The sequence below is a fragment of the Homarus americanus genome, unplaced genomic scaffold (assembly GCF_018991925.1).
Source record: "Homarus americanus isolate GMGI-L3 unplaced genomic scaffold, GMGI_Hamer_2.0 scaffold39675, whole genome shotgun sequence".
NCBI classification, from domain to species: domain Eukaryota; kingdom Metazoa; phylum Arthropoda; class Malacostraca; order Decapoda; family Nephropidae; genus Homarus; species Homarus americanus.
Window position 1 is genome coordinate 10,096,973 of NW_024736071.1, and position 27,478 is coordinate 10,124,450.

Consider the following 27,478-nt stretch of genomic DNA (forward strand, 5'->3'; position numbering starts at 1 on the left):
ATGAACATGTGTCTTTTATTTTTATCTTTAGTTAACTATTTTTTTTAATTTACTGGGCATTTATTTTAATAATTGAGACGATGAATAATTTTGTTACATTTTACTTTCAGTACTTGAATACTTAATGAATGATATACTTTTTACTTCTGCATGAGTAACATTTTGCCAATGTATATGTTACAACTCTGTTAATCATCCAGTATTTCAAAAGCAGTTATCAGCAATAAGGAGATGAATTTATTCTACTGTATAATTATTCTAATATACAGGTAAATGAAGATTGTGAAGCCACAGGCAAATAATTAAAATGCGGGACTCAGGATGGAACACTCTCAGTTACCAGCTTTCAATTAGTGTTCTGTATTAACTTATGTTTTTATTAACCCCTTTTTGGATGAGAAGGTTAGTATAGTTACATGAGTCCAGCGGTAACTAGAAAGTGTGAGATATAGAGAGGAAGTTCTCCTTCGTTACTGGAGAAAACTAATATTAGTAGTTCAATGTCCACTCCACCATCAATTGCTGCCTTTATTCAAATTTCATTACTTCAACTAATAAAATTACCATTATATTTCATACCTTAATTCTTGGATACCTATTGGTAGTTAAACGAGAGGTATGAGCTGATAACGTAATCATGAGTGCACTCCCTCGATAATGAAGGACACTCGTCCACTGATTCTCCCTGTGACACTTAAGGTATTTTGAAATGAAGTTTGGTAGTAAGTTATAAAATCAACATCTACAAGCCTCGATATGCATCTTGTCCCTGGTGTCTGTGAACCAGCGTAAAGAGGTATGGACAACTGCCAGGCTGAATGAGGACGAATTGGCTCCTCACGTTGATATGGGTACCTCAATCAGGTGAGGAATTATAAGAGCGCGTCACCACCTTGCCAAGTGGTATTTTTAAATTTGGTATTGAATGAAGTGAAAGTGGTCAAAACTTAACTATATAACCAATTGACGTTGATGCTGGAAGCTATTGAGCAAACACGTACCACGCTTACCATGACAGGAGAGTGCTGTACTGATACACAAATCAGACAAAATGATAAATAAGTTTTGTTAATATGTACGACCATACAACCAAAGAGGAAGGAGATGACAATGACTGCTCTGTGGGATTCGACACCCAGTTCTAAGAATTCATTAAAACATGGTAATGCAACGCTATAGTACATTTGATAATGAATTTTGATGCAACTGAATGAGTGAAAAACTAGAGCTGGCAACTCGCCACCCAAACACAACACTCACACCCCACCGCGCTGAGCGGCCTTTCGCATTACAACACTGGCCCAAGTAGGAGCAGAAGGACAGGTAAGGAAAATAAGATTTTTAAAACATTCTCACTCCCGTATTATTAAACAACATCTTCCCTTGAAGAGGTTCGTCGTGTTTCAACCCGAATTTTAAACTAAATGAGTTCTTAGGGACACCGCAGTACTGTACTTAACGGGGTGGTGTGGCAGTAAAATTAACTAATTTCAATAAAATTAATTTATAATATTGGAATTAGTTAATTTTACCGCCACACCACCCCGTTAAGTACTGTACTGCGGTGATCAGGACTCATTTAGTTTAAAACTCTGGTTGAAACACGACTATCCTCTTCAAAAGAAGATGTTGTTTAATGATACGGGTGACTCTTTTTCAGTATTTCCCTTATTTACAAATGTAAGTCGTTTTAGTCTCTAACGTTTTGGGATCATGTCATCATCGTTTGTCTCGTGACTAGCTTGTTGACGGAAACTAGAAGCAAAATGAAGATTAAAGATATTGGCCCATTATAGCCTAAGGCAGCGATTTTCAACCGTTGTGCCGCGAAGCATCCGAGGGTGTGCCACGGGAGCTTAAATAGAGATCCGTTTGTGGTAAGTGCGTGCGAGTCTGCAGGATTAACTGTTGCCGAAGAGGATGAGCTGACGGAAATCAGAAACGACAGAGGACTGAAACTGAAGCACCTATCAACAGTTATGACTTCATTCTGGTTGTCCCTTCGAGAGGAATACCCCATCATTACAAAGAAGGCAATTGAAGCACTTCTTCCTTTCTCAACATCGTATCTGTGTGAAGCTGGCTTCTCTGCTATGAACACAATGAAAAGCAAGAACAGGTCCCGGCTTCAAACACTGGAGGAGGACTTGAGGGCATGCCTGTCAACCATTCGACCTCGGACAAGGAACATCATGAGACAACACCAAGCACAGGTTTCCCACTGATAATTTTATGTAAGCAATGGCCTTTTACTTTTACTCATGTTTGTATTTGAATACAATCTATATCTGAAAGTATTATAATATTTTTTAATGAATGGCATCTTTCTCAATGACATCTTTTTTCAATGTGTACAGTAGTAATAACAAATATGCACAAAACTTTCAAATTAATTTGAAAACTATTATCAACAATATACTTTTGGCAATAGAATTAATAAATTATTAGTTTTTTTAAAATTATGAACTAATTCTTATCATTCATTTTCTTTTAAATGATCAAATCTATCCTTAAGTACTGATGGTGTGCCTCTACCATTTTAGTGCCTGGCTCACTGTGCCGTGAGATGAAAAAGGTTGAAAATCACTGGCCTAAGGCTTGACTGAATGACGATAATGAGGCAACAGATACCCTAAATTATATTTCATATTAGTGTTCATACAGGACACTCTTGATAACGTGCCAATAACAATGGCAATCACTGATGAAATCATCATGGAAAAGATAAACAGCCTGAAGGCATCAAAAAGTGGTGAAGCGGACAGAGCACATAACAAAGTGGTAAAGAATGTGGCGAGAGAGATGATCACTATACTACGACTCTTAGTCAGAAAATCCCAGGGATAGATTTTAGCCAACGTTACCCACAATATTCAAGAAAGGTAAATAGAGGGCGGCAGAAAATCAGCTTAACATATCATATTTGCAAACTCTGAGAAAAGTTTGAGGTGCGTCATCATCCAACACCTGACCTAACAGACTCATTAGTGTATCACAACATGGTTTTATTGAAAGAATAATATCTCGTCTTAAAAATTTACTCGCATTACTTAAAAACATTTACAAACTCTGTTGACTTAGGTTCGGAGTTTGACAAGTTCCACTTGCACGGAACAAGGCGTCATAGGTGAAATACTGAAATGAAGTAGATAACACTGGGCTGCATTTGAAAAAAAAAATCATGAGGTACTGGGTTTCTTAGCTGACTCTTTATGTATTTTGCGTGCTGATTCCAAAAATGCCATTCATTTTGCCCAATCAGGTCAGATTTTTATGCTATGGGAATTAGGAAAAAATCGAAATTCTTAAATATGATGTCAAATTTTTATGCAAAATATATCATAAGGAATGTAACCACAACACATAGGACCAAAATATGTCAACTACATAGATGCCTTTACAGTTAGACATGCATAAATGGCTGTCGCAGAGAATTTCTTTGGTGGTTGGTGTCTGGGGCGTCCCGTTTCAGACACCAACAGTAGTCGGCGAGCATGTTGATATCCCAGCGACCCTGGTACCGCTCCTCCATTACACGGATATCTTGATGGAAGCGTTCTCCTTGTTCCTCACTCACATCACCACAGTTCTCTGGAAAGTAGTCCAAGTGGGAGCTGAGGAAGTGCATCTTGATGGACATGCGTGCACCAAGAACTTTGTAGCTCAGAAGTAGGTCCTCAACAACTCGTCCATACTCTGGACTTCTGTAGTTGCCAAGAAAATTGGAGACAATAGACTTAAAGGCATGCCAGGCTTTCTTCTCATTTACATCCATGCTGCAATCAAACTTGGGATCTTTGAAAAGCTCTCTGATCTGAGGGCCATCAAAAATCCCTGCATTCAGCTTTGCCTCACTGACTTTTGGAAATTTTTCTTTCAGAAAATTGAAAGCCTGGCTTTTTTTGTCCAGTGCCTTTACAAAGTTTTTGAACAGACCGAGCTTGATGTGCAGTAGCGGAAGAAGAATGTTCTGCCGATTCACCAGAGCATGGGCAACAACATTGTGAGAACCTGGAGTAAGTCCACTTCTTGCAGGCCAGTCACGTTGCATGTAGTGCTGCTTGTCTGCTCGACTATCCCACAGACAGAGAAACATGGAAACTTGGTGTAACCACCTTGTAGGCCCAGCACCATGGACACAACCTGTGGAAAAAACAGATTAAAAATATGTTTAGCTGAATAGTTTTATTATTAAAAAATATTAACACTTCATAATATGACAGTATGTCGGCAGACATAATTACCTATTAGAAAAACTGTCGACAAAATATCAATTTTTGAAAGCAACTGTTTTTGGTGTATCAAATTACCTTCATGTCTCCACAGATCTTCCAATTGTGGTCTTTATACTTCAGAGCAGTTAACAGATACTCCATGTTGTTGTAGTTCTCATCCATCTGCACTGAATGCCCCACCGGAACAGACGCGACCTGGTTTCCATTGAACAACAACACAGCTTTCAAGCTTCTTTTTGATGAGTCAATGAAGAGCCGCCACTCTGATATATTGTATGATATTCCCATAGCTGCAATGAGTCCACTAATATTGTTGCAATACACCAATGAAGTTTCCTTGTCAAAACTGAAGAACTTGCGAAATTCCTTGTCACGGTTACGGTACCAGGCAAATGTTGTTCCTGGTGCTAAGACATTGTGTTCGCAAGCCGTGATCCTAGTAGTTGAGCTGACTCCTTAGACAAGCACAAGTCTCTTGTTAAATCATTCAACTCAGCTTGACTGAAGGGTATGGGCTCTTTTGCAGAAGCTGTGGGCAAGTATGTACTAGAAGCGTCAGTCTCTTCTATGTCTTCATCGATATCATGATCGTCATCGAGTATCATGTCCCTATAGTTTTCTGGTGGAGTTGGAATTGGTATTCCTGGTCCGTGAGGAACTGGTTTGATGGCTGAGGACCCCATTTTGAGCGAAAAATGCCAATATTTTACCTGAATCTCCGCTTAAAATGCTATAGCACAAAATTCTGACCTGATTGAGCAAAATGGATAACATTTTTGAGATCAGCATGCAAAATACACCCAGAAAAGCTTAATAATACACAAACCTCAAAAACTATGCAGGGCAGTGTAATCGTTGGCTCAGGCAGATACCAAAGCGTGGTTACAAGAGGAGGACATTCATATTGGAAAAAAGTTTTCTCCGTGAAATGCTACGCTTAGTTTCGTGAGTCAAACGATGCGATAATGTCATTGGGAATATGAATGAACGATTATTCTAATTAAGTTCCTTAATTCATTATCGTTTCTATTACCACTTATAGACTCCATCGATATAAATTATAGCTTCACTATTTGTATCTCTTTTAAACTGCGACAACATTCAATCTGGCGAGGAAATATAAACCGGAATTCGATGACCCAAACATAACATTGGAACTCCCCGTTGTGTGAATTTTTATAATATGGAAGAATATGGAATTTTTCCTGCTTACCTTACATGGTTTTCCTGCATGGAAGTGTGAGTGGTGTTCATAAATTGGATAAGGAATAGACCTCCCTTAACTATGTCACCGTTTGTTTATCACAAGACATTCTGGGTCTTACTTTGGGTCAAGTCAGCTTCGATTACAAGGGTTGCGTGACATAGCTGAAATTATTTGCCACTAAAATTTCAAATTTTGTTTCAACGACAAGAATGTATTGCGGTAACCAAATGATGACCTAGTTATTCTTAGGCCCAATTAAATGTTTGTAAACTCTTTCAAGACCGAATTAAATTCAGCTCAAACTTGGCCAACAAGAAGAACCACATTCGTGAGCACCATAATGCTGTAATCACTGATAACGTGGTGATGTAGGGTATTCCTTTCCGTGATAACTGACACAAACCTAAGCTGCGTTCACCCTTGTAAATATGTCAGTATTTAAGTCAATTGGAAAAGAATAAACCTACTGTAAACACTTCCAGCTCCATAATGTCTTATAGTTATAATACTTTAAGCATAATTTTAAGGAGCCAAAGATGTAATACTCCTCACAGTGGTCAACAGCTACAATAAACTCAGATTCCAGATTTATCGACCTTGCTCTCCGTCTCTTTAAAATGTAGTAGAAAACACAGAATTTACGATTGTGATGAAAGCCCAAGAGAAGTGAAAGCGGCATTAATTAAGAACATGCATAATCATATCCAACCTGAAGTCAGGGCCAGGTTTATACAGTTTATCTCAAGTGAAGGACGGAGGGCAACAGATACATTGTGGTGCACCACTATTTTATTCTATCTTATCACTATATCAAGATGTCTTGCCTTGAGTGTGTGTGTGTGTGTGTGTGTGTGTGTGTGTGTGTGTGTGCGTGTGTGTGTGTGTGTGCGTGCACAGGGTGGTGTAATGCGTCTAATGTGGGAGGCTGGGAGCATTATGTTAGTGTTAAGGTACAGGCACTGCTTGCTTCCTCTTGCTTTCAGCTACTGCCCCTGGCTAGCCCTCGTGGTGAACAGGGAAGCAACCTTGCATAAGTCTTCCCCTGCCAGTACACAGCCTCTTCACTATCAAGATTCCTGCTGTGCCTCCTCATGGCAACACACGGTAACTGGGTGCCACGCCGCCCCAATCCAGACCAGCAGGGGATCTCGGAGCAGCAGCGGGCCCCAGAGGGACGCGGGCGCATTGGCCCACTGGCATGTGGACACGCAGTGGCGCCTATCAACCACTGCCCTGCTGAGTTGCGGATTAACCTTGGTAGGTATAAGGATACGGGAATAATTTCCAAACGAAAAATTTGCGATGAAGCCCCGCATCAGTCAGACTTGCATACAGAGCTCTAATAAGACCCCAACGGCGGTATTTGCGGAAAAGGTGACCAACAGGAAAACCCAACGACTACACAAGCGGATGAAGGCAATGCAAGATGGACAGGATAACAAGGCAAAATCCAACAAACTGGGTTATCAGCAGTATATTCCATCTCTCCCTCTCCCCAGTCGTTGCAACTACCTGCACCACTGGATCAGGAAAGGGGAGAGCTAAGATGTATGGTTGCAGTGTGCGCTCCTGCCTCACCACATAAATCAACTCACGTGCAGCCAACATCCAGCTCACCATACTTCTTTTCAACATCAAAGCACTTATCTCCACAAAAGTCCTATGGCGACAGATGATTGGGGACGGTGACAGGCAGAGACGACTGCCGGGAGTGTCTAGTCACAACTTTGCAAATGGGCAGCATACATAAGATGGTCGTTTATGCACTGGGATCTAGGCAGAAGTGCAATCCGGTCCTGTTTGTGCGATTGAGCAGCTTAACACAAAGGGATTAGAAAAGGTGCCCTAAACATAGCTTGCCTAAAGAGCCAGCTTGCCTGGGCAATCGCACCCAGTAAGGTCATCCTTATGCGGTTGAAAACATAATCACAATCACAGATCAAAGCACAAACAAACAAAACGACCTTTAATGGTCAATACATGGAATGTCGGAACCCTTCTGCATACTGGCACAAATGAGCATCCTGAAAGAAGAACTGCCCTAGTGGCAAAAGAGCTGGCTAGGTTATAACATCGACAGAGCAGCCATTAGTGAGTCCCGACTCCCAGACTAGGATCGACTCACAGATTGAGGGTAAGCCTGCTGTGGAGAGAAACCGCATTTATGATGTTGGCTTTGCCATCCGCTAATGCACCCTACATAGGCTAACTGAAATGCCTGTTGAGATCAACAGATTGCCTTATGACTCTTCGAGTCCCACTGAATCACTCGCGTCATGCCTTCTTCATAAGTACATACGTCCCAACACTGGATGCAGTGGAGGCTTCTTATGCCGACCTTGAAAGAATGCTAACCTCTATCCTCAAAGAAGATAAGATTGTGCTCCTAGGTGACTTTAAAGTCAGAGTTGGCAGAAATGCTGACATATGGCAAGGAACCATAGGAAGAAGTGGAGTAGGCAAGTGTAATCCCAACGGTCTACTCTTCCTCAGCAAGTATGTTGAACATAACCTCACTATCACCATCACCTTGTTTAGGCAGGCCGACAAGTTAAGGGTTCTTGGCAAGCACTCACGACCCAAACATTGGTATCTCATTGACTATATCATCGTTATAGAAAGAGATCGCCGAGATCTCCTCATCACCCGAGCCATGAGCCATGCGTGGGTCAGAGCACTGTGACATTGATCATCGGCTCGTCAGAGCCAAACTCTCCCCTCACGTCGCCTCTAAACGACGAAGGCAACAAGCCTCTAGAAGAGACTTTAACACTAATCGCCTGGAATATCCAGTGGTAGCACATGCTTTCAGAGAACAGCTCAACGATGAGCTGATAAACAACCCAATATCAAACAACCAAAATCCGAGTGCCAAATGGGGTCCCATTAAAGCTGTCATTACAAAAAACCTGGGACGAGACCCTCTGCCAGATTAAAAGAAAACACAGGGGTTGGTTTTAATGAAAACGACCCGAAAATCATAGTACTCGTCGATGGTATAAGTGCTGCTTTCTCTGACTGATAGACCAATTCTAAGACTTGGACCAAAGCTGATACCTTTTACGAGTAGAAAGCGAACTTCGCAAACTAATTAAGAATTGGTGGAAAATTAGAGCGTGTGAATTGCAAAAAATTGCAGATCAACACAAGATGCGTTAATTTTTCAATTGCACTAAAACAATGAATGGCCCAACCACTCATGGCGTGACTCCCTCCGCTCATCCAACGGTAACTCTTTAATTAGAGACGAAGAAGGCATCCGTCAGCACTGGAAAGAGCTCTACCATTTGCTATTCAACCGAAACACTGATGTGGCTGTGCTGACTACCCAGCAGGTCCCTCAGCACCCAGAGCTGACCCACCTCGGCTATCCTCCATCCCTGGATTAGGTAGCTACTGCCATCAAGCAGATGAAAAATTACAAAACCACAGGGCCTGATGGAATTACAGTCGAGGTGTATAAAGCAGGAGGACCTCCGCTTACCAGCCGTCCCCACTCTCTCCTGGACAATATATGGGAGAACAAAGGAGACTGGTCAGATTGTGGTAACTATAGAGGGATCTCACTGTCGTCCGTAGCTGGCAAGATTATCGCCCGAGTCCTCCTAAACAGACTTCTTCATAAGGCAGAAAACTTCCTCCCAGAATCTAAATGTTTCTTTAGACTATCACGTGGTAGCACTGACATGATCTTTTCTGCCCGCCAGAAACAAGAAAAGTGCAGTGAACAGCGTCATGACTTGTACATGGCTTTCATTGACCTTACTAAGGTCTTCAACTTGATCAACAGGGAAGCCCTCTGGTGAACCCTCAGTCGTTTTGGCTGCCCACCAAAATTCATTGCTATTGTGAGGCAACTGCCCGGTGGCATCAGGGGCAGTGTCCTGTGCAATGGCACCCAATCTGAGTTCTTCCCCATCCAAACGGGGGTAAAACAAGGATGTCTACTGGCACCAACTCTCTTTCCGGCTTTCTTGGCTGCCTTCCTTACTCATGCCAGTTTCAATTTACCCGGCGGGGTGGACGTCCAGCACCGGATGAAGACTCATTTTAACATAGACGACTCCAGGCAGGAATAATTGTGTCAGCCGCTTCAATCACTGAACTTCAGTATGCAAACGACCTCACCCCCGTCCCTCACACTGAACGTAACTTACAAGAGATCCTAAACACCTACACAGATGTGTATGCACTCTTCGGCCTTGTTCAATCACACCTCCACTATCCATCCCACTTAACGGCACTACTCTCACTAATGTCACTCATTTCTAGTACCTTGGCTCCCACCTGTCCACCACCGCGGACGTCGATGAAGAGATTCAACATCAGGTCAGATGTGCATCTCAAGCCTTTGGCTGGGAAGACAAGAAAACAAATGCCAGTATTCTCGCTGACACTAACTCTAGGAGCATCGAGGCTACCATTATCCATAAACAACTACGTTGGACTTGCTATGTTACCGGCATGGAGGACAGCAGACTGCCAAAGGATCTACTTTAGCCAAATAACGAATGTTAACGTAACGGTGGCGGACAACGGAAAAGGTATAAGAATAGTCTTAAGACAAACTAGACTAGGGAAAATATTGAAAGACCCAGAACAAATTGCAATACTAATTATTTTAACGTTATTCAACTTGAACACATGACTCAAATAAAATAGTAAAAGTATAACTGAAAAGAAAATGGGAATACAGTCTAAAATGCATAAATTGAAAATGGCCATCAAATAACCGAGTTATACTTAATGGAGGCTGATTTCATCAACATATTTCTTTGTTTTGTGTTGAGCTACCGTGGATGTATTGTTCACATAATGTCAGAGTTTGGACTTCAGGAGTTGTTACAAACTCTATGCCAGTAATGCTGTACCATACATCCTCAGTGGTTAGGCAATTGCCAGGGCTGTCCGTGGGCATCTTGTTGTCAGTGCTGCTTTCCACATGTTACTTGTATCAAAGGTCTTTTAAAATACGTTACCAAAAAAAGCAGAGATTGTACATGCACCAAATGATGATCCAGTCTCTGTAGATGATAAACCTGCTTCAGTGCTTGTCAAGTCTGGTCTTGAAAGAGCTCACACGCAGTGCCGTCACAACACACTCTGGCAGATTGTTCCAAGAGTTTTCAACTCTCTCTCCAAAAAAGTTACACCTCACAGTTTTCTGGGCTTGCAGCTTCTTCAACCTTGATCTGTGACCCCTTGTGGGGCGAGCGTCCGCCTGCTCCAGGTAAGGACACTCGACTGAGTACTGCTCTTTGAGATGCTTATGCACCTCAATTAGGTCTCCCCTTGCCTGTCTGTAGTATAAGCTAGGCAAGTTCAATCGCACCAGTCTCTCAGGGTAGCTGAGGTACAAGCACCAGTCTAGTGGCCCTCCTTTGGAAATTTTCAATCAACTGACAGTCCCTAGCATATCTGGGGGACCATGCGGGGTGACAGTACTAAAGATGGGGAAGCACATCACTCTTGAAGATCGTTACGACTTTCTTATATGACCTAATAATTCATTTGCCTGATTTACTTTCTTCTCGCAATGGCCCGAGAACTTCAGCTCATTGTCAACATACACACCTAGGTTCTTTTGTCAACATACACACCTAGGTTCCTTTGTCAACATACACACCTAGGTCCTCTTCACAGTCAGTCTCAATTAATGCAGTTTCTTCATCCCGTTTGGGCATATGATACACCTCCTTACCGTTGCTACGTCCCAGGTGCATCCTCTTACACTTAGTGACATTAAATCTTAGCAGCCATTTCTTGGACCATTCTTGGAGCTTACAGAGATCCTTCTGCAGCTCTTCACAGTCTGCCTGGTTCTTAGTTTCCGGAAAGAACTTGGCTTCATCCGCAAACATTTGTATGGAGGAATGTACAGAGTCAGGCATGTCATTTATGAAGCAAACAAACAACAGCGGGCCCAATACACTGACCTGTGGTACCCCGCTTGTGACGGGTACACATGGTGATTTCGTGCCATTAATCACCACACCCTGCTTGTGGTCATGTAGAAACCATCTAGTTTAATTTTCAGCCTTTCATGGGGTACACTGTCGAAAGCCTGTTCCAGAATATGAATCCAAATATCCAGTACCTTGAGTAATTTTGTTAAGCAGGAGCGCCCCGGCATAAATCCGTGTTGGCAATCCTTTACAAGGTTGTTTCGTAGTAGATGTTCCATCGTGGCATCTCTGATAATGCTCTTAAGCACTTTACATACTATACTGGTCAAGCACACCGGTTTATAGTTGTTCGTGGAGTGACGATCGCCCTTTTTGAAGATAAGACTCACATAAGCCATTTTCCATTCACAGGGGACCTTTTGTTCATCCAGGCATTTACAGAACAAGATCTTCAGGGGCTCGGCAAGCTCGTTACACAACTCTCTTAGCACTCTAGGATGCACCATGTCAGGGCCGGAACTCTTATGAACCTTTAGCTTTGTCAGTTATTTCTTATAACCTCTTCTGTGAACACAATGTGTATCAGTGCTGTGTCGAACCATCTGTCCTCAAACGCAGGTAGGTTAATCGCATCCTCTCTTGTGAACACCGAGGAAAAGAAGCTGTTCAATGCCTCAGCTTTGTCTTGGTCAGAATCTGCGTAGCTACCATCTTCAAGCGTCAGGTCCTATACTCCTACTCGCGTTTATAATTTCGCCTTTTAATAGCGGTAAAACGCCTCTGGGTTTGACTTGACCTCGCTTGCAACCAGCCTCTGGAACTCCTTTTCAGCCCTTCTACACTCTGACTTTGCTTGGTCCCTGGTTCTTGCATACAACCTCCTGTCCTGCTCATTGTTTGACGTAACCCACGTCTTGAAGATCTGGGTTTTCTTCTTAACTTTGTCGACCGCCGCATGTTTCATGTGCCTCGTATTCCTCAAGGCACTGGGTTTGGTCTTGGGTATATATTTATCGATCAAGTGGTTCACTTTTTTAGCTATGATATTCAGCACAGTGTCTGCATTCTTATGCCTTAGTGAGTCAGGCCAGTGGATACCCCTCATCTCTTCCCTCATCCCATCGTAATTTCCATGGAAATAGTTGCACCTTGGCCTGGTTTTGTCGTGAACTAAACAATTAAATATGAATAACAACATTACATGGTGACTGGTGCCAACTGGGGCTAAATGTTCCAGTTTGGCTACCATACCCTCCTCGTTTGTTATGATGAGCTCCAGTGGCTTGGGTGTTTGCTTCCCTCTGTAATATGTCGGGTCTTTAACATGTTGGAACAGAAAACTATCTCAGAGTTTCTACGAAAAGAGTAGCGGGGTTATTTAAGTCATTTGGCGTGAACTCATTTCTCCAGTCGATGTCGCCTTACTTAAAGTCCCCCATGATAAGGAGGTGGCTAGGGTTAAGCATCGCTGTAATGTCTATTAAGGCTCTTAAGTTCCTTTGATTTAGTAAGCTACAGTTTGGGGATCTGTAGATACACCCAACAATAAGTAAGTCTCCTCCCTTTAATTTAATTTTACACCACTGAGGGAACAATGCAGGGGGACCCTGTTGCAATGGCAATGTACGCAATAGGCCTATCCGTGCTCCAACACACAATCAAATTTGAAACAACCGAGGTCAAGCAAGTGGCGTATGCTGACGACCTTACAGGAGCAGAAAAAGTGGAGGACATCAAAAAGTGGTGGGACCTGATAACATCAAATGGTCCACAAATAGGATACCACCCAAATGCCAGCAAGTCCTTCCTCATTGTGAAGCCAGAACATTATGAAGGGGCAATGGAGGTGTTCAGTGGAAGTGAGGTCAAAATAACAAAGGATGGCCAAAGATACCTAGGAGCAGTAATCAGCACGACGGACTTCAAGACCGAGTACGTAACGGGAAAGATGAATGAATGGGTTAGGGAAAACCAAGCTCTGTCTGATATTGCTAACACAGAGCCACACGTGGCTTTTGCGGCATTCACCCGTGGAGTCAAGCATCGCTGGAACTACCTGATGCGCACTATCCCTGATATCGGACCCCTCCTCCACCCTCTGGAAGAAGCTATCAGCATCAATTTCATTCCCAAATTAGTGAAACATCTTTACTTAACCCCAGCAGAAAGATCACCCCTTGCACTACCACCGAGACCGGGAGGAATGGGATTGACCAATCCAGAGGAGATTGCTACCACCGAACATCAAAACTCAGTTAAGCTCACGGCAGCCCTCACTGACCACATAATAGCTCAGAACGCAACAGGTTAGGTTGATACCAGCGAAGTAAACAAGATTCGATGGTCCATTACGACAGAACGGCAGCACGGCCAAAGTGATAAGTTGCAGCAACTGATGCTGCAAGTACCAGAATTTTTTTTAAAAAGTAGCTATAGTGCAGGAGGTGGACGCCTCGAACTGGTTAACTACGTTACTGAAAAGGGCAAATGGTTTCAGTCTCAATAAACAAGAATTTACAGATGCCACTGCTCTAAGGTACGGTATGCCAGTACAAGGTTTACCCTCCCAGTTCGTGTGTGGCTCTTCCTATGACTTCGATCACGCCATGGTGTGCAAGAAAGGGGGTTTCATATGCATGAGGCATGACGAAGTAAGGGATCTCACAGCAAATATGTTGAAGGAAATCTGTCATGATGTCAGGGTAGAACCGACCCTCCTTCCATTGGATGGTGAGAATTTCCGACATAGGACTTCAAACACATCCAACGAAGCCCGTTTTGACATCAGTGCTCGAGGATTCTGAACGCTGGGACAGCGAGCCTTCTTTGACATAAGGATTTTTTATCCCATGGCCGCATGTCACCGTAACTTAGCTCTCGATGCTGCACACAGGAGGAACGAGAATGACAAGATTAGGGCATATGGGGAGAAAATTCAGAACGTTGATCAAGGCAGCTTCACTCTTCTGGTGTTCACAACCTCTGGTGGGATGGGACCAAGTGCAAGATGCTTCTACGCCAGACTCGCGGAGGTGCTATCCGAACAGAAGCAGCGGCCCAGAAGTTATGATACAGCCTGGATGAGATGTTGAATTGCAGATATTGACTATGAGGCAACAGTCACTGAATGCCGTATAGATCTGCGGCTCAACTAACTCAACACAGCTAGGGTAGTTACTTATGTATTAGGATATTTAATTTTAAGGTAATAAAATGGCGGCGAAGGTGTGGCTTTTGGGGGAGGTTGGAGGCCACGTAAAAAAAAAAAATAACGTAGTAGTAGTAGTGTGTAGGGCGGGTGATGTCCCCCACGTAAGTGAAAAACTAAAATATCTGTCATCCTCTTTCTTGTCTAGTCTCCCGTTTGCTCACCTGCAACTATTCTTTATTGTCTCTTACACAAGTAATATCTTGCCTTATGCTTTAATTGTTATACAGAGTAGTCCACAGTGACACATAGTATTACCCACTTACATCTAATGACCCTTATTTTAGAGTTCATGTACAGTAGATAAGAATCCCAGAAAAATATCTTAGGTTTCTGGAGATGACTAATCCTTTAATGAAAATGCTAAATGTGTGTTGCCAGTCTTACATAACTTAAATTGATCCAATCGTACTGGGCTGTGCGTAATGAAATCGTTGAATATTTGTCATTATTACTCTAACATTTATGGTGCATAAATTTGTCAATAATACATATTTCCAAATAAACTCATACAAATAAAACGTCCTCGATATTAGAAAGAGAAGACATCAATAATGTCCGTACATCATCTTCCCAGTAAATGGACAATATGGTTTCATGTGTTAGGATGAACAAGGAGATTTAGTGTTTTGTGTGTAAAGTAGACAACTTCATTATTCCACCGACTGAAGCCATGTACACTATAGCCAATCTGATAATGTGACCTTAAATCTAGGCAGCACATGATAAGCTGGTCGACTTGGTGATAAGACTAGGGTAGTCGAGGACCCCATACCTCATGTTTCACCAAATAATGAACCAAGGTGCATTATATCCTGGGCTATATTTACATAGGGGATACTTTGGTTAGGTATCGTTAGCATTGGTATCTGTATTTGTTCAGTTTTAATTTCATCCTTTTCTAGGTATGGCAGATGTAACAAATAAGAGTGGACGGGTAGAGGGACGTGGTGGAGGCCTGGTGTTGCAGGTGGAGCCCCGCGTGTGTTTACATGATGTGTCTACCATCATCCGTGTGACTGGTGTGGATCCTCACAGCCCCATCACCCTGCGAGCTGACACGTACACTGATGGTGGCGATAAGGTAATAATTGCCGCTGGATTGGTCTCTTCTATCGTGCTTTATCAAAAGTTAGTAATTGATTATATGATTTCCATGGTGGTTAATGAGTACACTGCAGGATCTCTTGCTGCACATTTACTTCCATTATCTATTAATTTATCCTAATTTATAATATGCTTCATCTTGCATATTTTTTTTCATAAACACGTAAATACGAGTGAAAAACAACTGTTTTTATTGTTAAGATTTAAATATAAGTCGGCTTTACTTTTGTTTTGCATCACAGATTGCTTATAAATGCATAGACATTGCATCAGATTAATTACTATCATTACTCATCATGTCTTTAGCCGTCTGTCTGTACAATGTCTAGATATGACATCCACTCTTCACAAACCTCACAGCCTTCAGAAGCTGAGAATACTAACCTTGTAACATTAACTGCCACATAAACTGACTGTTTAACTTTTTCTCGCAAGAAAACTCCTTCTGTTGCTTCTGTAACTCCATCATCTTCCTCTTGGAGTTTACGCCCACATGAATTTATAAACACGCCTTTGATAGTTACTTCGTTTTTATTCCCAAAAAAGTCTTCATCCCAGATTCTCACATTTACAGGGACTGGTAAAAAAAAATTATATATATATATATATATATATATATATATATATATATATATATATATATATATATATATATATATATATATATATATATATATATATATATATATATATATATCATGTAGATCCACTATGGAAACGTGGATAAGATAAATCTTGACAAAATCACACAGGAAAAAGGGAAACAATGGAGCAATCTAGCTTTCGTCTTTATTCAAGACATCTTCAGAGGCAACTGAATTTACGATACGATACGAAGTCTTTAGTTTAGAGGTGAAAGAAGATTATTAGGAGTTGAAGGAAAAGTGGTGAAACTGAAATACAGTAGGAGTAGAAAGAATCTGGGCTCAACCAGATCGCTTCATCTTTCTTATTGGTGTTTTGTCTTTGTTCTGCTCCCTTGGGTCGTCAGACCTTTGTATTAATATTGGTTTATTTATATAATGCTGCTTATTATTATTATTTGTTATTGTTGGAGTTAGTGAGCCCGCCCAGGTCCTTGTGTAACTGGGAGGGTAGTCACATTTATTTATTTATTTATTTATTTATTTATTTATTTTTTTTTACTAAGATGTTAGTTCAATGTTAAATGTTAAATGTTAAATATTAGTTATGTTAGTCTAAAGGTACACTGTATGGAGAGGCCTGCCAGGTTCTTGTGGAGCTGGTAGGTCACTCTCATCTTTTATTCTCTCTATTAATGTTTTATATGTATATTGGGGCAGGAGATGGTTCAATTACTTTCTTCCTGGCTGATTTAAACCAACTGTGTTCTTGGAATTCTTCGTTGTCTATATTATTTATCCAGTTTTTATATGTTTCTGTGTTAAGTTCAGTCACTTTTTTCCAAATATTTACAGCTTTGTTGTGTATATCTACATTGATTGCTAAGAGGTTTGCTCTCTTGTGTAACTGTTCATTATTGATGTGGTCTGTATATTTTATGTTATATATAAATCTGAGGGCTATATTTTGTACTGTTTGTAACCTTTTAATGCACGTTTTACTAAGGGTGTTCAATGGGATGGGTGGGTAGTCCATAATTGATTTAACAAGGGCAATATAAATCTTTCTTTTGTTATTAATGCTAAGGTTCTTAAAGCGTTTTATTTTTGATAATCTTATTCTTGCCTGTCGTTCTTTATCTTTTAAGTATGTTATATATCCTCTTTTTGTTAGTTTTAATCCAAGCATCCTACCTTCAGTGTCGTATGGGTATAGTTTCTGGTCGACTATTACTGGACTTGTTTTAATCTTGGCTATAGGTATTATCTTGAATTTACAGGAACTGAGAGAGGCTTATATACAAAGGGTGACCTTAAAAAACATCAGGTCAGGTCAATAGCATGGGATCCACTAATCCACACACCACCTCCACCGCACACGAAAGAAGAGATTATAAAAATGGGTGATGTAACAAGTCATGTTAAGTCAGGTAAAAAATATGAGACCCACTAATCATCTACCCTACATCTAACTCAAATGCTTTCAAAGCATTTTTAACCTTGGGTCACTGACAAATAAATTTATGGAACATATCAGTTTTGTACTGACCATCACTAAGGTTTATAGAATTAATTTCCCTTATCAAACATGCTTCAACCAGAAGTCTTTCTGTGACACATGTTTATTTATACACTTCTATGCTGTTTTCCCAATTCATGGGATGATTACTGTTCCTTATATGAACGAAAAGTGCACAGCTTTCAGATGCTGTTCAAATATTATACTTGTGCTGTTTTATTCAAGGTTGCAATGCTTTCCCAGTCTGACCTACATATTTTCCATTACAAGTCCTACATGGAATGCAGTAAACAATTCTATTTACATTCAAGGTTGGGCTGTTCTTAATTAACATATTATTAATAGTTGAGCCATACTTAAAAACAACATTAATGTTTAATAATTAAGGGGTTGAACTAACGGAACAATTTCATTGCGATAGAGTAGAGTCAAAAAATCTTAAGTGTAGGAACTTGTCTAGTTGGAGTAAATTAAAGGATTTTTTAGCCCCTTTAAGACAACGATCAACAAACAATGAAGGGTACCCAAGTTTTTGTGCAATGAACTGAATGTGTTGCAATTCTTCTCGTCAAGGTTACAAATACACAAACATATCAAAGACATAGTAGAAAAAACTGACATTTTGGTAGACTCAAGGTGACTCGATTTAAACCCATTTTACTAAAAGTTTCACATGTTTTTCCACAAACTGTTTACAGTATTGTAAATTGTGAAATATCACTTACAAAGTTCCATCTCCATCTCCTGTATCCACGTACTTACTTTCTTCTCTTAGATAATCTATTGATCCTAATATGTAACGCACTCAATAATAACAGCTTCTAAGATAAAGCAATACTTACAGACAAAGAACAGTGTCGACTTCTTCATTACGTGTATTGCGGCTACTGCATTATTCCCTACTACATGTTCTGTATCAACAGTTCAGTTCTCACGCCCACTACATCAGTGATGAGAAGGGGACTGTGGATGTTCGTAACAGTGAATCAGTGGGCGGGTCCTACAAGGGAGTTTTTCCTGCAGGTCTTCTGTCAACTCTTAAAGGAGTGACCAATGCACGAGTCAGATTATATAAGGAAGACCCCACGACACCCTGGAAGGTATTCAAAGTTTCTTTTAACTGCTTGTATGTAAAAATTATTAATCTTATAAAAAAAAATCATATCTTCTGAAAGTCAGCATTTGCCGAACCTGCGATGGGATAGGATATTAAACCCTTTCTCTATCTTTGCATAAAATTCTCTTTTCATAAACTTAAAAGATGTAGAATATGTAGTATAGATTAACATCCTCTTACAACGGTGCTAAAGTATATTCCACATGTATAGGTGAAGGTGACGGCATGTGAGGGTCATGTGACACAACAGGAAGAGCAGAAGGTGAATGTGGTGTCAACAATGATGGAGCGCCACCTGATGGGTCCCGGAGTGACCCGTGTTCGTGTCCATCATGGCAAAGTGCGAGGGTATCTCTTCATGCCCCAAGGCCCGGGCCCCTTCCCTGGCATCATCGACATCTTTGGAGGCTTTGGTGGCATTCGACAGTACAGAGCAGGTTAAAAAGTGTCACATTCTTTAATGGTACCGGCTGAATGGTTTCAGTGATCGCATCCTGTCCTCAGGGTTGGTAGTTCGCACCCTGGATATCGGTCTAGCTGAGAATGGGTACAGCTGCTTAACTTTAGTTGGGGGAGTGAAGTTGATTGGGTGTGGTGTTAGTGACATTACCTCCTTTTGCACCGAGGCTTAGTATTCAGTGGGTTACGCTCTCTCCATACTTACTGTAGCTGTGCCCACTGTCCCTGCTGACTGGTGCTCCATGTCGTGTGTGTGTGTGCGCGTGTGTGTGTGTGTGTGTGTGTGTGTGTGTGTGTGTGTGTTTGTGCTTGTGTTGCAGCACTTGCACCATTGGATCAGGAAAAGGGAGAGTAAAGATGTGTGGTTGTAGCCTGCGCTCCTGCCTCACCACATAAATAAACTCACGCGCGGTCATCATCAAGCTCATACTTCTCATCATCATCATCAAAACCCCTAGATCCCCAAAAGTACTATGGCGACAGACGAGTGGCGACGGAGACAGGCAGAGATGACTACCAGGAGTCTCTAGTCACAACTCTGCACTTGGGTGGCAAATATAAGATGGTTGTTTATGCACTGGGATTTAGGCAGCAGTGCAATCCAGTCCTGTCTATGCAACTGAGCAGCCCTCTCGAGGACCCACTCTGCTCACCCCACATGGGGAGATGGCTAGAAAACGTGCCCTAAACAGAGCCTGCCCAAAGAACCAACCTGACTGGGCAACTGCACCCAGTAACGTCATCCTTATGTGGTCGAAAAAAACAATCATAATCACAGACCCCCCCAAAAAAACTATACATGCAACCTTTTATGGTCGCTCCTTGGAATGTCAAGACCCTTGTAGATACTGGCACAAATGAGCGTCCTGAAAGAAGAACTGCCCTTGTGGCAAAAGAGCTGGCTAGATATAACATCGACATAGCAGCCAATAGTGAGTCCCGGCTGCCAGAGGAGGATCGACTCATAGAACGGGGGTCCCACTATACCTTCTTTTGGAAGGGTAAGCCTGCTGCAGAGAGAAACAGCATTCATGGAGTTGGCTTTGCCATCCGGCAATGCATCCACTCCTCATGCCGCTTCGAGTCCCACTGAATCACTCATGCCATGCCTTCTTCATCAGTGCATATGCCCCAACACTGGATGCAGAAGGCCTTTTACGCCGACTTTTACAGAGTGCTAACTTCTATCCCAATAGATGATAAGGTTGTGCTCCTTGGTGAATTCAAACCAGAGTTGATATGCTGATATTTGGCAGGGAATCATGGGGAGAAATGGACTATACAAGTGTAACCTCAGCAAGTGTGCTGCATAGACTTTCACTATCACCAATTCCTTGTTTAGGCAAGCTGTAATGAAACACATTAATAAATATATAACGACCTTACTAGCGTGGCCGAATCGTTACTTTCACTTGATATTATTTTTTTTTGGGGGGGGGGGTTCTCTAAACACCAACTCTAAGTACAGCTATTTATTAGTTAACTGAATGACACAGTGTTACGAACCCATCCACCCAGCACTACGAACCACGCCATCTATTGTCCTGATCTACCTACCCAGCACCTCGAGCAACGCCATCTAGGGACGAGACACGAGTATGACTCGTCTTAGTTAACACTCCGGGGTTTCCCTTCTTCATATCCTGGTTGTTGCGTCACTTCCTCCAAGTCTTCTTTGTGAGCTCCAATTCGAGGAGAGAGCACTTGGCTCTGGGAAGTGACCACAGGATCATCTATCCTCTAAACCTACGGCGCAGTGACTACCTACCGTCTTCTACAATACTCAGCCTTACTCGTCAGCCATCTCAGCTCCTCACTTAAGTATTTGTAATCTTGTATTGCCTCCCCCACGTCCACTTGCTTCAAAATTGTTTTATGTTGTATTAATATGTATATACTGTTAATGTTTAGGTTAAGTTTGGTTAAGGGTAATTTATAAGCTGAATATTTTGTTAAGGGATTTATGGTACTCTATTATACCTAACAAAAACTCTCATCCTTTGTCTACCCTTTTATAGTCCGATTGTCTTTGTTTTTTTTATTGTTGTTACCTGTTGGGATCTGGGTAGACTTTTTACTATATTCTAAATCCCCAACTCGTAACACACAGACACACTAATAGATCATTACATTTACGTTACTATACAATGACTCGGACAACAAACATGAAATGGATACACTTCCCACCGTAAGTAACTCACCCTAATGGATTGCTCTGACAATGACTCATGTGTGACCTGAGGGAGGCCCAACGGCTGGGGAAGCTGCAGGTGCTACTGGACTATATCTCCTATAGGAGACTCACCTAGTTGGAGACTCGGTGCTGTGGAGGGAAGTCTCCGTCTGGGAAGGAGCTGTCGGCCCCTTCCCTGTTACAATAATAATCAGAATGCCAATGAGCTGCAGGGCCCTTATATTGGAGATCTCCAGCCGGAAGATGTCGTCACTAATCTGGGTGTGTCTGGTCAGGTGACAGGTGTTCAGCCTTGAGGGTAGCTTCTTGAGAAACACGTTCATGTCGCCGGTCGGTAATGCTTCCTAACTATTACCACCCAGGTGTGTCTTGCAGGTGTAGTTTCTCTAACACGGTCGTAAGGCTGGGTTAACTCAGGTACCTTGTGTCCATGACCTTTCCTGGGTCAGGTCTTAATCTCACCGTAGGGTGTGTCAACTTGCGTGGGTGTACACCTATTCATCCACTTACTCTTATATATGCTGTTTCTTCTGGGCTGTAAGCTATGGTCTGATAAATAATCATTACAAAGCTGATACGTTCAAGATTTCGTGGCAACACCCACTATTCAAACACTGGCATCTCATTAACTACATCATTTGTCAGAGGAAAAGATCGCCGAGATGTCTTCATTACCCAAGCCATGAGTGGCTCAGACCACTGTAACACTGATCATCGGCTCGTTAGAACCAAGCTCTCGCTACACTTTGCCCCAAAACGGCGAAACCAACAATTTTCCAGAAGAGGTTTTAACACAAAGCGTTTGGAGGATCCAGTGGTAGCCCATGCCTTCAGAGAGCAGCTCGAACATGGGATGATAAACAACCCAACAACAAATAACCCAAATCCCATTGCCTAATGGGATATTCTCGACACTGTCATGACAAAAACCTGCAGAGAAACCCTTGGCCAGATCAAAAGAATACACCAGGACTAGTTTGATGAAAATGACCCAGAAATCAATGTACTCATCAAAGATAAACGTGCTGCTTTAACTGATGGGCAGAGCAACCCTCTGTCTCAAACCGAAGCTGATACCTAGGAGAAGATTACTCCACACCATAGCGCTTGGAGGATCACCACACGAGAAGGTGTCATTACTTTCGAGCTAGCCTTACTGCAAACCAAGGAAGACAAGCGCCAGCACTGGAAATATGCTACTGCCGCCCCTCCCGCACTAGATGTAGCCCTAAACATGTGCAACATCTGTGAACGACTCTGCCGGTCCCGTATCGGCCTCTATAGTCCCCTCAGAACTCACGAACGAAGGTGGCATCCTTAATAATTCATATCATTTTATCAGAGCTGGATGATCGTCATAATCGATTCCGAGTGGCAGCAAAGTACTAGTAGTAGTGTGGTGTTGGGAGACACCTAGCGGCCACATACCTAGAGGTCTAATGAGCTCAGGTCAGATTGGGTGACAGTGGCTATGACAGTGGAATTTCCCTTTGATCTTCTTGTGTCCATTAGTACCTTAACCACCCACCTCACCTAGCCTACCCCCCTCTCTTCTCCCCAACCTTTCCTTCAGGGGCTTGGTCTTCCCATAGGATATCAGCTGGCGACCTGTGGTGTATTGGTCAGCATGCTTGCCTCACAAGCAAGCGAGCCTGGGTTCGATCCCAGGGCAGGGTGAAACTATGGGCGAGTTCGATTATGCCATTTGCCACTGTCTACCCAGCAATAATTGGGAACCTGGATGTTAATCGATTTGCGGATCGTATTCCCGGGTAATAGGGGGAGCTGGTGGTAGAGCGGTACCGTTCTTGTCTCGCAAGCAAGATGTCACGGGTTCGATTCCTGGGCCGGCGGAAGTTGTTTGGACACTCTTCCTAGTCCCCTTCGTCCCTGTTCACCTAGCAGCAAAGAAGGTACCTGCTGTAAGTCGAAAGTTGCGAATTCGTATTCAGGGACAAGTGTTGGAACTTCCAATAACTCTTCAGGCTTCTACGCCCTTAACTCATGAGACATAAGGCAAGCATGAACTTAGCATGCTTCCCTGTTCGGCGCTGTAAACGCTTCTGTGCTTCACCTTACACAAGGATGTAGGGGGGTGCCCAATTAAAAAAAAATAAATAAAAAAACAATCCGGGGTAATGGTTAACCAGTGCAGTTGTCCAGGTGATGGAATGGAGCTACTGAGGCCTTTCCCGACATAATGTGATTTATCTCTCAAGCTTAACACCCCCATTACCTGCATCTGATGCTTGTGAGTGTCTGTAGAGTCATACTGGGCTTGTTAATTAATTATTTTATTACACCGCATGGGGCGACAAGCCTAGTCCCAAGACCATGCGGTCAGACATACATTGGTACTCGTGTCTCGCAGGACACGTTATGACTTGTGATATGGAGACAATATTAATATGATTTAAGGACAATGGGAGTTTGCACCCACTAAAGCGTGGGTAGCGTACAAGAATTAAATCTAATTTATTATGAATAAGTAAGTGGTGACATACAGTATAGTGGTTAGTGACTCTTACTGTGGAAGGAGGTCCCTGACAGTGGGACAGTCACAGAGTTTACAGGAAGAGGTACATGCCAGATAGGTCTTTCCTAATCAAATGCGAGCGGAGACAACATTATGTCTGCGGAGCATAAGTCCACGTCGACGATACTTGTGTGGATAAGGAAGAAGTGATGATAGTGTTGAATTACATTGAACTTTGGATACTTTTACTTCTACTTGAGTAACATTTTGCCAATGTAAAAATACTTTTAGTTAATAGAGTCCGGTATCTTTTACAACTCTGATACTTTCTCTTATACCATATATCTTTCTTTTTCTCTTACTTCATTTTCTCCCCTCCTCCTCATGTACAGTGGAGTTACTTAGGTGAAACAGGATCTTTAAGATTGGATGTTACATATTGAGTCATCAAATTACCAACTTTACCTCCCTCTCCTCTTCGTCACACATTATCATGATTATATTCTGACAATATTACCCAAGTAGCATATGTGATTAATCAGGAATAATTTTCAATCCAAAATATATATATTTTTTTTCAGCTCATTAATTTACAAAGTAGATTAGGAAAGGCAGTGTGTCGTGTCCTCAAAACTCTTGGAGGGACGGAAGTGTATCTGGCAACTTTAATAAGCAGTTAGGTCATATGTCACAATGAAACTAATTGTATTTTAATGAAATACTATTTAAGCCTTTAGGTCATTTCAAGGAAAATTTATGGTTATTGATTTTTCAGTGCACACTCCGTGTTATATTCAGAGTATTTTACAAAGAATGAATCGAAGATATCTAGAGAGAGAAAAAAGCAAGGGATAACGTAAGAACCAACTGCAACATAAAGAGTATTATAGACACCAATATAACCGAGCATGTCAAAAATGGGGTATTCTACATAATTATCATGGGTTATTTTGCAGTAAATATACCTTTTTTGCCTAAAATACCCTTCTTATAAGCCCTACAATTTTTACAGAATAGATGCTGTTGCCAACACAACGAACACCCAAACGAGCTGTATGACCCAAACTCAGGATGGGAGGGGACTTTTTAGATTTTTATTTTTATTTTACTTCGAATATAGATTACCTATTGACAATAATGAATCACCTGTTTAATATAGATTAATGTTTATTTACAGCGATTTTCGCATCCAGAGGCTTCGCTTCCTTGGCTCTCCCTTTCTTCAGTTATGAAGACTTACCCAAAAAACATGACATTTATGAACTGGACTACTTTGAAGAAGCAGTAGAGTTTCTTCTATCTCAGCCTAGAATCATCCCTGACCGCTGTGCCTTGTTCTGCTCAAGTAAAGCAGCAGAAATAAGTCTCACCATGGCAATACACCTGGAAAAAGTAAAAGCAGTCTTCAGTGTTTGTGGCAGTGTGGCTCCCATGTTAACGACAATGACTTACCGAGGGAAGGAACTTTGGAAGGGCTTACACAATGGCTTAGAGAAATTTGTAACATATGACTCTAAGAACCAGGGTATAATTTTTGTTGACAAAGTTATGCAGGACTTTTTCCGCGATGGTAACTCGTTTATATTACCGTGCGAGACAGCCCCAGACGACACATACTTCTTGTTCGTTGCTGGCGACGAAGATACGACTCGCACGGAATACAGCGTCCAAGCGATGGCTCACCGCATGAAACTGCATGGACGGGAAAATCAGTGTCGAACTATAGTGTACCCAGGGGTCGGTCACATAATAGAAATGCCATATAATACCTTCCCGGAGCACAGCTATAATAACGTGAAACTCCCAGGTTCCACCAAAGAAGAAATGGTAGCATCATACTGGGCAGGAAATGCTGTAGGATTCTGCAAGGCTCAGGAGGACTTATGGCAGCAGGCTCGGAGCTTCTTCGAACTCCACGTCCGTGACCAGAGTCACTGGTATCAGAATTTTCTGGAGGAAAGCTGCAGAAAGGAAAATGAGACTTAAGTGTTACTAAAATCAGGTCTTTGATCCGAGTTTCTCACCGAATTATTTTAAGTGGGAACCACCGGCCCTATACAGGAGACGGCTATATTGATTGATTTGAAGAATTCCATATGCATGTGTATTGTACATTTACTTTAGAAGTAATTCAGATACCACAATGAAAACATTACGATTATTTTTCAAAAGCAATTTGATGCAGGAGATTAGACTAGTGTCAATGTTCTTATTCACTATGCTCCCCTGTTCAAACATTAAATAAAATTGAATCTTGGAATTTTGAAGAGTTGAGGATTGTTTGGTACAGTATAGGAAAACTTTTCGTGGCAGGGAATTACACAAAGTGTTAGTCTAAGATACAAATTAATTATAGTAGGGAATGACAGCAGAGATATATGGGATTCTACTGTATGGGGTTGTTAAAAACATGTTAAATTGCTCAAAGTCTTCTTGCTATTTTTTTTCTTTTACTGGCATTGAACAGTAAAGAGATGAGGATATCTGATGTCTGGCACTGTAAATTTTATTTCAAATTTATGGGGAAATCAAAATAAAAGCTTCGTAAGAATGAATTGTTTTGTTTTTTGGTTACTGAGAGAAGATCACTATAGTGTAGTAAGAGAGATAAGGAACTACTGTATAGTATTTCCACGCTATCCTGGCCCGTAACCCACTCCCCTTGTCTATAGCTACAAATTGCTGATTGGTTCATAGAATTTTTGTGTGGCTGTTCATTTATTCAAATTATGTTTACAATTGGTAAGAAGATCCTGTTATTCTCTAAGTAATATTAAATAACTAAGCTGTCAAAATGCAAATGATTTCAAGATATTAGCACTTCAGAGAGGAAGTCAGGGATGAAATTCGCTTTCTAATGAACTCTTTTCATATATCTTTCTTTTGTACCGATAATGTGACATCAAAGGTAAATACAACTGAAAATCCTTATGAAGAGTTATAATAGCAATTAGAAATACCAATTCATAATAAAAACTATAGAAGAAGGAGGAAGAATCAGATGAGCAAACTTGTCACTACTGGGAAAAGATGTTAACTTTGTCGAGGGAACGCGCATGTGTGCTGTAGTGTCAACAAAGTTTGTAAGAGACTGCTCCTTAAAAGTCGTATTTCTGACGAATTCAGCGAGTCTACCAATCCCAGCTTGTGCAGACAATTATAGTAAGACCCAGTTATCAGCACAGTGGCATCTATTTTTTTTTTTACTTTTGGACTGTCATTTTTTGGGGATAAAAACATCTGGTCCTACCACCCGATCCCTCTGGGCAAAGTTTTTCAAGTTTGCGCATGCACAATGTGATAGTGTGACGTAGCAGTGACGTCATTACCACTCTACCTGACTGCAGTGTTACCAACGCGCCGTATGCCCGCCGTTAAACGCTCCCGTTCGTTGGAAACGGCGGCAGTAGGTGACAGTGATGCTGACGACTTTCTTCTTGAAGACAAGTCAAAGAAGCAGAAACCT

The 27,478-nt window shown here is 41.7% G+C and overlaps 1 protein-coding gene across 2 annotated transcripts; it reads left to right on the forward strand.

The window, feature by feature from the left end:
- Positions 1-1,225: 1,225 nt before the first annotated feature.
- On the forward strand, positions 1,226-26,567 carry LOC121871783 (bile acid-CoA:amino acid N-acyltransferase-like). 2 transcript variants are annotated; one of them, XM_042374261.1, is made up of 5 exons: positions 1,226-1,323; positions 15,462-15,640; positions 18,690-18,866; positions 19,095-19,320; positions 25,190-26,567. In XM_042374261.1, exons 2-5 carry the CDS (start codon positions 15,464-15,466, stop codon positions 25,996-25,998), a joined length of 1,389 nt encoding a protein of 462 aa, XP_042230195.1. In that variant the 5' UTR covers positions 1,226-1,323; positions 15,462-15,463; the 3' UTR covers positions 25,999-26,567. The 2 variants fall into 2 exon arrangements, with proteins under 2 accessions (XP_042230195.1, XP_042230196.1); XM_042374262.1 differs by lacking the exon at positions 1,226-1,323 and adding an exon at positions 6,576-6,699.
- The last annotated feature ends 911 nt before the right edge of the window (positions 26,568-27,478 follow it).